The sequence below is a fragment of the Sinocyclocheilus grahami genome, unplaced genomic scaffold (genome assembly GCF_001515645.1).
Source record: "Sinocyclocheilus grahami isolate Dianchi unplaced genomic scaffold, SAMN03320097.WGS_v1.1 scaffold1797.1, whole genome shotgun sequence".
Lineage (NCBI taxonomy): Eukaryota > Metazoa > Chordata > Actinopteri > Cypriniformes > Cyprinidae > Sinocyclocheilus > Sinocyclocheilus grahami.
This window is the reverse complement of record NW_015506976.1, coordinates 9,043-20,566: the sequence shown is the minus strand read 5'-3', so window position 1 is coordinate 20,566 and position 11,524 is coordinate 9,043. Positions and strand designations below refer to the sequence as shown.

Sequence of the window (11,524 nt, the reverse complement as noted above, 5' to 3'; positions counted from 1 at the left end):
CTTAAATGCTTCCCCTCAAATTTGCAGGACAGGACATGTTCAATTAGGATTGGGACCTGTGGCTCATCATCTATTAATATTTCTTGAGGGATTCCACAAGGATCGATTCTTGGTCCAACTCTTTTCATTGTATATGTTGCCCCTGGAGTTAATTCTTAAGAATTATGGAGTTAGTTATAATTTTGATGGCCTACAATTGTATCTTTCCATAGAGTATGATGACTGTTCATCTGTCTCCTATTTGACAAGTGTTTGACTGAAGTCTGTAGTAACAAATGTAACAATCTATAAAACTGAAGTTCTGCTCGTGCAGTGGTGAAAACAATGCTGTATTTGTACACATGCGTACCGAACCAAAAGACCCTTACCGAACATTTTCAGTACGAATAAGTATACCGTTGCACCCCTAGTAAATAGTCAAAATTATTTATATGTTTTGACTGAACAGTTGTTGCATGTGCATCATGATAAAACTTGTCTTTAATATAACTAGTTGCATTTGCATTTTACAGTGCAGTTTATTTGTTATTAAATAAACTTACATTTAGCCAAATTTGCCCCCTCATTGAAGTCCTCAGTTGACCAGCACTCATAGTATCAGCACACCATCAGTTCTCCAAAAGAAACAGTTCGGTTCAGTCAGTGCTAGCTTCACGCATGCTCGTATCTCCAGCTCATCAGTTGAACGTGTCCGTAAGACAGTTCTCCGTTTAGTGTTCTGGGGATTCGAAAACGGCTGCAACCGGTTCTTGAATCGAGATCCGCTGTTGCAGTACGTGAAGTCTGCTGAGCTGAGAACTGCTGCAACTTGAATATACAGTCAACAAAACTACAAATTTGAAGCATATCTCCAGTATGTTTAATAGGTTTCTACTGATTAACACATAAACATTTACTTTGCACCAATAAAACCTTGGCAAAAGTTTACGTCAAGATTTAGATCAAATCATTTAGATTTTAAATAAGCTGTTTCTGAAAATATCATGCTGTCAGACTCTGTTCCGTGTCTGTGTGTGTTTTCTTCCCCCACGTGCTCCAGGTTATGTTTATTTCCTTATTTGGTCTTCTTGTTCCTGTCCTGATTGTGTTATCATTTGTTCCAGGTGTTCCCCATTCTGTTCCATTGTTCCCAGGTGTGTTCCATTAGTTTCAGTGTATTTAAAGTGTTTCTGCCCCTCGTAAATCCCTGTGTCCTACGTGCGATTCCTGTGGTGTCAATGTCAATAAAGACTGTGTATCCTGATTCTCCAGCGTTCTCCTCGTTCCTTGTTCCTCGCTCCTTGTCCCTCGCACCTCACTGTAGGTGCACCGTGACAGAATACCGGACCTAAACAGAAAGTAAGCTGCACCACTTCTCCCCATTTTGTTTCCGTTTATGAAAGTCTTTTGTTTTCTTGTTTTTTCCCCCGCGATCATGGAAATCGGCGTTCGTTTCTCCGCCTTAGCCCGCAGAGATCTCCCCTTCTTTAAGTGCGCCTGGGATTTCTGTGGGCTCGCCGCGGCGACGGCATTGGATGACGCCACCATCAATTCTCTGTTCTAGCTCGGGGCCAACTACCATTGCCCCATGGACCTCCCAGACACCAAGGGACTATGCTGAAGGGAAGGGATCTACCGGTGTCTGGGGAGTGTCCGGGCCAGAACCAGCCCCGCCGGCCGTTCCTCAGTCAAGTTCATGGGCCGCCGCTCGCTCAAGCCCACCGGAATCTCTGCTGTCAAGCCCGCCGGCTGCGGCGCTCTCCAGCCCACCGGCCGCGGCTCACTCAAGCCCGCCGATCACTCCTTTCACCCCAAACCTAAAGGGGAATCTAAGGAGGAGAAGGCGGTCGGCTCCAGCCCCAGAACTCGCTCCAGTGTCGGCTCCAGTCCCCGAGTCTGCTCCAGTGTCAGCTCCAGCCCCTGAGTTCACTCCAGTGCCAGCTCCTCGAAAGCGCCTTGCTGTGCCTGCTCCTCCAGAGCACCCTCCAGTGCCAGCTTCTCGTAAGCGCTGCCCAGTCCCCGAATCCAGCCCAGAGTGGGCTCCTATTCCCGAGTTTAGCCCAGTGAGGGCTCCAGTCCCCGAGTTTAGCCCAGGAAAGGCTCCAGGACCAAACAAAGTAGTTTCGCTTTCACAACGAAAAACACAGCGGCCTAGCGTGAGCGGAAGCCCCGGCTTAGTGTGAGCTGAGGCCGGGCTAGAGTGAGCCGAGGCCGGGCTAGAGTGAGCTGAGGCCGGACTAGCGTGAGCTGAAGCCGCAGCTTAGTGTGAGCTGAGGCCGGGCTAGAGTGAGCAGAGGTGAGAACGCCGCGCCCGGCGGATCCGACGAAGGAGCGGTAACCACATGTGACGACCCCGGGCTGGACTCTGCTTCGTCCACGGTGAAAGCCGATCCGGCGATCCACAGCACTAAGCTGATGTATTCCCTCAGCGACCAGCACAGATCAGCTCCAGGCATGATGAAGCGGATATCGTCCTCTTTTGGGAACCCAGTGTGCCTGTAGTTTTCTCTATTTCTGTTTTATCACGTGATGGAAAGTCTAAGGCCTTCTTAAGCCGTACGGCTGACTGATCTAATCTGCAGCCTGTTATGCATCAAGCTAATATTGCTGTTGAGACAAAATGCAATGCCATCAAGTTAGCATTTTTAAACATTCGCTCACTAAAAAATAAATCATTTCTAATCAATGACTTAATAACCACAAACAACCTGGATTTTATGTTTCTAAATGAAACATGGCTAGAAGACAGCTGCAGTGCAACGGTCCTCAATGAAACAGCCCCTCCTAACTTCACTTTCATGAGTGTTTGCAGGACTGTTAGGAGAGGTGGAGGTGTAGCTGCTCTAATTAAAGATGTCTATCAATGCAAGCGTCATTTGGCCAGTACTTGTCTTTTGAATATCTAGTGATTGTGTTGAAAGGTGCTCCACGCATTCTGTTTATCATTATTTACAGGCCTCCAAAATACTCTCCAGCCTTTGCTGAAGAGTTCATAGAAATGCTATCAATGATTTCCTCAGAGTTTGACTGTTTTGCTATTGCAGGGGATTTTAATATTCACATAGATAATGCAGAAAACAAAACTACAAAAGAAATTATAACTGTTTTAAACACTTTTGACCTGATTGAGCATGTGCATTAACCCACACACAATCGTGGACATACTCTAGATTTAATCATCAGTAGAGGTCTAAACATTTCATCCATTGTTATTAAGGACGTAGCACTATCTGATCACTTCTGTATTTTCTTTGATATATTGATCTCTGTTACCACTGAATCTAGATCGGTCTCAGTCAGAAAGAGATGCATTAACGAAAGCACAAGTGTGCTATTTATGGAGGCTATATCTTTAACACCAAGCATTTCTGCAGACTCTGTTGATCTTCTCCTTAATTCCTTTAACTCAAAAGTTAAGAATGTTATTGATGACATTGCTCCTGTGAAAGTCAGCAAGAAGACTGGCAGACAGAAATCAGCTTGGAGAAAATCAACAGCAGTTCAGAGTATGAAAAGAATGCAGAAAAGCTGAGCGGATGTGGCAAAAGATGAAACTTGAAATTCACTATAGCATCTATAAAGACAGCCTTCATGCTTTCAATGTGGAACTAGGCAAAGCTAGACAGTCATTCTTCTCAAACCTTATAAACAGTAACTTAAACAACACTTGCACTCTTTTTGTTACTGTTGAGAGACTGACAAACCCCCCAAATCAGATTGCCAGTGAAATGCTCTCCGACAGCAAATGCAATGAGTTTGCTTCCTTCATTTCTGAGAAGATCAATAATATCAGAAAGGCGATTAGCACATCCCCAAGTTATGCAGAGGTTAGACATATTCGACCACAATATCAAAAAGAAGATACTATTTTAGAAGCAGATCTCTTATAAGTTGTGAACTCTTCACTTCTTTCTGGGACTTTTCCAAATTCCCTGAAAACTGCAGTTGTTAACTGAAAAAGTTCACCCCTTCTGAAAAAGAGCTATCTTGATAACACCATATTGAGCAACTATAGACCAATATCAACATCTTCCTTTTGTAGGCAAGATTATTGAAAAGGTAGTCTTTAGGCCCAATCCCAATTCTATTTTATACCCCTTCCCCTACCCCTCCGCCTACCCCTTCCCCTTGTTCCGTGAAACAGAGTGTCAAGGGGTAGGGGTGAAAATATTCCCCTAAGAATTGGGACACCACTACTATGCTGTCACACGTCATCATACGTCGTCTAGCTCCTAGAATACACACACCTATACTAGTGAGCATTAGAGCCTTTAATTATTGTTCTATATTAATGTGCTGCTTACTGACACACACACACACACACACACACATATCAGAGATTGCGCAGCTCACACATCCAGGAGCAAAGATACTTGTCAACGCTGCCCCACGACTTTCATTAATAACAGGTTAAATACGTGAGCATTAGAGCCTTTAATTATTTTTCTATATTAATGTGCTGCTTACTGACACACACACACACACACACACACACATATCAGAGATTGCGCAGCTCACACATCCAGGAGCAAAGATACTTGTCAACGCTGCCCCACGACTTTCATTAATAACAGGTTAAATACTGAATTGCTACATTATATTTTTCAGCAACAAGAAGATAAAATCGCTGTTTTTGAAGTAAACTCACTCTAAAAAGAGAAACGCACAGACGCGCATACACGCAACTTTCATCTCTCTGTCTCCCTCTCTTGCTCTCCAATTGGCAATATTTGAGAAAAGGGTTTAACGATTTATAATTATTGGGGGGGACTAGCCTCCCTCAATGTCTATGGTGGTTATCGCTCTGATCAGACATGAAAATATGTTGTGGCACTATTGTGCAGTTTGTAATGATATGACGTTAGCAAACTTTAGCGATTTTTTGCAAACATTTCTTTGAGTAACATGACCGTAAATATGAACTCACGATTGAAATAACATAAAACAAATTATTACTTTTCATTAAAATCTTTATTAATGTCAAAAATGCTTTCATTTATGTGTCTTTTTGTTCGCTCAGGCATCCATGTTGCCGCTGAAGCCAGTTTATGCTGAGATAATTCATACCCCTCGATTTATAATTATTGGGGGGGACTAGCCTCCCTCAATGTCTATGGTGGTTATCGCTCTGATCAGACATGAAAATATGTTGTGGCACTATTGTGCAGTTTGTAATGATATGACGTTAGCAAACTTTAGCGATTTTTTGCAAACATTTCTTTGAGTAACATGACCGTAAATATGAACTCACGATTGAAATAACATAAAACAAATTATTACTTTTCATTCAAATCTTTATTAATGTCAAAAATGCTTTCATTTATGTGTCTTTTTGTTCGCTCGGCAACGTCCGAACTGATTGCACTATATTTTATGTATAATCATTTTCTATTCTTAACTGTTTTAAATTCATTTTAAACCTCATAAATACATTTTTAAATTATTTTCAAAGTTTTTAAATTCCTTGTTTTATTGTTATTATTATTATTTTATTTTATGTAAAGCACTTTGAATTACCATTGTGTATGAAATGTGCTATATAAACAAACTTGCCTTTCCTTGCCTTGCCTTGCCAGAGAGGGCTCCAGTCCCCGAGTTTAGCCCAGAGAAGGCTCCAGTCCCCGAGTTTATCCAGAGAAGGCTCCAGTCCCCGAGTGTAGCACAGAAAGGGCTCCAGTTCCCATGTCGAGCCCAAGGAGGGCTCCCCAAGTCAAACCCAGCGAGGGCCACTGTTCCTGAGTTAGGCCTCTAAAGACGATATTCACCCTAAGGATTTTGGGGGGGGTGGTATGCGTTCGTCCGTAGCGGCCGGGCTGAGTTCCTGAGTTCCCTTCTCCGCCATGGCCTTCTGAACTGTTTGCTCCGCCATGGCCTCCTGAACTGTCTGATCCGCCATGGCCTTCTGAGCTGCCTGCTCCGCCAGGGCTCCCCAAACTCCCTGTCCCAGCATGGCTCTCCGAGCTCCCTGTTCCCCCATGGCCTCCTGAACTGTATGCTCCGCCATGGCCTCCTAGTCTGCCTGCTCCGCCATGGCTCCCAGAGCTACCTGCTCCCCTGAGCTCCCTGTGCCGCCATGGACTGCCTGATCTGCCCTGGAGGTATTCCCCGTGTTTCAGTCCTGCACCAGCCTCCAGGGCACCCACCCTGTAATGTCAGACTCTGATCCGTGTCTGTGTTTTTTTTTCCCCCACGTGTTCCAGGTTATATAGGCCTCATGCTCAGCGAAGCATCCTAAGTGAGTTTTTAGCCCTTTCACTGCACTGTTTCTTTCTCTCTCTTTCATCTTCTCTCTTTAAACCCATTACCTTAAAGGAATATTTCACCCAGAAATGAGAATTCATTCATTATTCGCTTTCACATTCTCTTACAAGTTTCAAAAAGCACACAAAAGCATCCTAAAAAGTAGCATAAAAAGTAGTCCATTCAACTCATGCAGGTGCCTCATCAAGCCATAACATTTAAAAAATGTTGTTATTGTTCATTTAAAGTATTATTTCTATGTGAATTTGCTATATGATTCTAAAGTAAATCAGTTATCATATGCTTCTCAGAGTAGCCAAGTGTCAGACTCTGTTCCGTGTCTGTGTGTGTTTCCTTCCCCCACGTGCGCCAGGTTATGTTTATTTCCTTATTTGGTCTTCCTGTTCCTGTCCTGATTGTGTTGTCATTTGTTCCAGGTGTTCCACGTTCTGTTCCATTGTTCCCAGGTGTGTCCCATTAGTTTCAGTGTATTTAAAGTGTTTTCTGCCCCTCGTTTCCCATCCGGTATTGATCGTCAATCCCTGTGTCCTACGTGTGATTCCTGTGGTGTCAATGTCAATAAAGACTGTGTATCTTGATTCTCCACCGTTCTCCTCGTTCCTCGCTCCTCACCGTAGGTGCACCGTGACACATGCATTATTGATGAAACAAATAAATGTAGTAAATTTAGTTTTACAGTTTAACGGTCCTTTTATTGTTTCCTGTCTTTTAAAAAATACAGTGATGAAACACTAATTTTGTGTTAAACATGTTTCTGTAACGGAAGAGGTCTGACGCAACAGGTTAGTATATCAATCAAGTTTATTTGGTCACAGAGAGTACGGGTGTAGGATCCAGGTGATGACACGGTGAGTGTATAGTTCGTAGAACAGTTTAAAGGATATGATGAGTGGAATGATCAGAGTCCTTTCCTTTACAGGAGCTGGAATGCACACGGAAGAGCACTCAACCCAGCGATTCAGGAACAGGAGACAATTGGAGGAACACAGGAGGTAAGTAATGCAGGAAGTATTCAAATGTAAGCAGTAGTAAAGTCAGAGAGTCCTCTACGTGTGTACGAGACCGGACAATGAGGGTGTCTGAGGTGTGTGCTTTTATGCAGGCTGGTTGGTGAGGTGCTTGATTGGTGACAGGTGCGTGTAATTAGTGCTCAGGTGAAGGTGTTTGCTGTGATTGGGAGGTGACTGAGTCTGGCCGATCTGTGACAAGGGTGTGCGCCCTGAGGGCTGGTAAAGGACGGAGACCCGGGAGGCCTCCAGGGCGGAGCAGGTAGTTCAAGCTGCCATGGCGGATCAGGGGAATCGGGAGGCCATGGCGGATCCTCCGTGGCCTTAGCCGGTTCGGCCGCGGGCATATGGCCCCCCTAATTTTCTTGGGGAAAACTAGGTATCCTGGGGGTCGCTCAGGACGAGCGGGCACTGGGTCGTTGGGCCGGGAGCCGACACTGGAGCGAGCTCGGGGGCTGGAGCCGACACTGGAGCGAGCTCTGGGGCTGGAGCCGACACTGGAGCGAGCTCTGGGGCTGGAGCCGACACTGGAGCGAGCTCTGGGGCTGGAGCCCTTCCTGGGCCGAACTGGGGATCAGGAGCCCATCCTGGGCCGAACTGGGGATCAGGAGCCCATCCTGGGCCGAACTGGGGATCAGGAGCCCATCCTGGGCCGAACTGGGGATCGGCCAGCTGCCTTGGGTGAGCCGCGGACGGCGGCGGACTGGTTCTGGCTCAGGACCTGATACTCCCCAGACACCGGAAGACTCCTTCTCTGCAACACAGTCCAGTGGTGATGGGAGGTCCAAGGGGCGATGGGCGATGGCCCCAAGCCAGAACAGATGGTTGAGGGTGGCATCATCCATCGTCGATACCGCGGCGAGCTTGCAAAACTCCCCGGCATACTCGTAGAAGGGGAGATCCCGGCGAGCGAGGGCGGAGAAACACACAGCCGATTGCATGTGGGGAGAAACAAGGAAAAAACAAAACTCTTCAAAAATAGAACTAAAACGGGGAGAGGGGGCGCCGATTGCTGAATCCGTTTGGGGTCCGGTCTTCTGTAACGGAAGAGGTCTGACGCAACAGGTTAGTATATCAATCAAGTTTATTTGGTCACAGAGAGTACGGATGTAGGATCCAGGTGATGACACGGTGAGTGTATAGTTCGTAGAACAGTTTAAAGGATATGATGAGTGGAATGATCAGAGTCCTTTCCTTTACAGGAGCTGGAATGCACACGGAAGAGCACACACCTCAGCGATCCAGGAACTAGGAGGAACAGGAGACACTTGGATATGAGGAGACACTAGGAGGAACACAGGAGGTAAGTAATGCAGGAAGTATTCAAATGTCAGCAGTAGTAAAGTCAGAGAGTCCTCTACCTGTGTACGAGACGGGACAATGAGGGTGTCTGAGGTGTGTGCTTTTATGCAGGCTGGTTGATGAGGTGCTTGATTGGTGACAGGTGCATGTAATTAGTGCTTAGGTGAAGGTGTTTGCTGTGATTGGGAGGTGACTGAGTCTGGCCGATCTGTGACAGTTTCCAGCGTGTTTGATTTTGTTACACTTTCTGATAGGGATGTAACAATTCACCGCGAGCTGGTTGAAAATCGATACAAATGTTACAAATCAAATTGGTTGAGATGTTAAACGAATCGCTATACATTTTGGGGGTGGGAGTTTATATGAATGTATCTCTGAGGGGAACTGACTGTCTATAGGAAAGTTTAGCAGATATTTTCTTTACATCTGGTCTCTGTATAATCCTTACTACAGTAGTGTTCATAAGCGCTGCACTGCTTTGTTTACAGTGGTAACCAAGGAAACGCTGTATCTGCTGTTCCATGAGCGCCTCCTGCTTCATGCAGATATTTTATGTAGTATAGTTTCACAAAACTAATGTCAGAGCATTCTGTTTAGCGTTCTAATCTTTCAAATTATACAATCTAATTTAGATCTTAAAAACTGCTCATGCTGCATGTATTCAGCATCTTTGTTTGGATTTTGATTCAAATGCAGTGGTCTTGGTGCAGTTAAACTGGTGTTGACTTGTTTTTGTTTCTGTTCACCCTAGACCTGATGCCACTGAAAGAGGAGAGTCAAGAACTGAATGAAATGGAAGAGAAAGATGATTTCATGACTGGGGAAAAATCTTTTACTTACTCGCCGACTCAAAAAACAGAAACCAGAAACCTTGAATTCCAGATGAGTGTTCACACTGGAGAGAAGCCTTATGTCTGCCAACAGTGTGGAAAGAGTTTCATTCAAAAAGACAGCCTTAAAGTCCACATGAAAATTCACAGTGGAAAGAAGCCTTACACCTGCAAACAGTGTGGGAAGTGTTTCTCACTAAAAGTAAACCTTAACAGTCACATAAGAATCCATGCTGGAGAGAAGTCGTTCGTCTGCTCTCAGTGTGGAAAGAGTTTCAAACAGAAAAAGTACCTTAATGCCCACATGACAATTCACAGTGGAGAGAAGCCTCACACCTGCAAACTGTGCGGGAAGAGCTTCACGCGAAAAGAAAATCTTACAATTCACATGAGAATTCACACTGGAGAGAAGCCTTACATTTGCCAACAGTGTGGGAAGAGCTTTACACAAAAAGAAAATCTTAAAATTCACATGAGAATCCACACTGGAGAGAAGCCATTCATCTGCTCGCAGTGTGGGAAGAGTTTTAAACAGAAAAAGTACCTTAATTCCCACATGACAATTCACACTGGAGAGAAACCGTTTGTTTGTGATCAGTGTGAAAAGAGTTTCAGATATAAAGCGCACCTTGATCTTCACATGAGGATTCACTCAGAAGAGAACTGTTTTATATGTCATCAGTGTGGAAAGAGTTTCATACACAGATCAAACTTTGAGAATCACTTAAGAATTCACACTGGAGAGAAGCCGTTCACCTGCCCTCAGTGTGGAAAGAGCTTCATGACGAAAGGAAACCTTAAGATTCACATGAGAGTTCACACTGGAGAGAAACCTTACAAGTGTCTTCAGTGTGAAAAGAGTTTCACATATCACACAAACATGAAACGGCATTTGCAAACTCATTCTGGAAAGAAATTCTAAACCTCATGTCACACTGAGGAAAATGGCAATTTCAACAATCATCTGCAAATTCACTCTGAAGAAAGACAATTCAGTTGTGATCAGTCTAATTAAAACATCACATTAGTATATTCATATGAAAAATCATGTAAGTGTGAGAACCTGATTGTGTTCTTTGTTAAGTCCTATTCGGACAGGATTAGTTTTACATGGAGAGGTGGAATAAAGAAAGTATTACCAGAGCTTCTCAGTGATTTTAGTCCCATCTAAATGTGCAATGTCTGTAAAGATTACAGCGACATTCTCTACAAAGATCAGGGATCCCACACTTGGCCACATGTCCTTTCCTTTCCTAATCCTAGCTTTCCACGGTTTTTACAAGTATGGAGGCACTTGAAAAAGCATTCAGTTGCGTTCCAGGCAGTGGGACAAGTCTGTGGCAAACCTCGTGTTTTCAGCATTCAGATCAATAAGGTGGTCAAAAGCACTTGTTAGAGGCACAAAATTTCTTTTAGCTTTAGGTAAGTGCGTATTACCGACAGCATCCTGTCACGAATCCGGTCTATAAACTTCAGTGCACTCACCACCAGAGGTCACCCACTCTCCACATGGACTCTCACACTACACAGACTGTTACACATCACTCTGGACTACATTTCCCATGCTCCATTGCACTAATCACAAGCTCACCTGAAACCAATCACACACAGCTGCTACCAATAACACACACTATATAAATCTCACGCCACCATTCAACGCCGAGTATTGTTTAGTGTGTATCCCTGCTATAGCTGATAGCTACCTTACGGAGCCTGATTTAAGTTTCCTAGTCTTAGCTTAGTCTTGCCTTGTCTGTGTTTTCTCGTGTTCTGATCATTGCCTGTGTACTTTGGATTACCTCTCTCGTCTTGCCCTGTTCGGATACTGTTTGCCCCTGCCTGGACCTTTGCTTTGTTCCTGGATTATCCCTCTAGTCTCGCCCTGTTGGATTACGTTCGCCGTCGACTGACCCTCGCTTGTTTACCTGATTGCTCTTGCCTGGTCTTCTACATACCAGTTTGCCATTCTCTGATCATGCCTGTTTCTGACCACGTCTCCTAAATAAAGCTTGCAAATGGATCTGCACGTCTTGTTCGTCCCTTAACACATCCAATCAGAACAATTAATTTAAATAATAAATTGTTTGATCAGACCTAAGTGTTTTATATACAGTGTTGTGCAAGTTACTTCCAAAGTGTAATACA

At 44.5% G+C, this 11,524-nt stretch overlaps 1 protein-coding gene across 1 annotated transcript in view; it reads left to right on the top strand.

The window, feature by feature from the left end:
• The window catches only part of LOC107572690 (gastrula zinc finger protein XlCGF57.1-like), a 30,326-nt gene extending 19,435 nt beyond the window's left edge, over nt 1–10,891 (top strand). Inside the window, exon 5 of the mRNA XM_016259118.1 lies at nt 9,474–10,891. Within this exon, the coding sequence (XP_016114604.1) occupies nt 9,474–10,301 (828 nt within the window). The 3' untranslated portion in view covers nt 10,302–10,891. The remainder of the gene's footprint in view (nt 1–9,473) is intronic.
• Nucleotides 10,892–11,524: the final 633 nt, after the last annotated feature.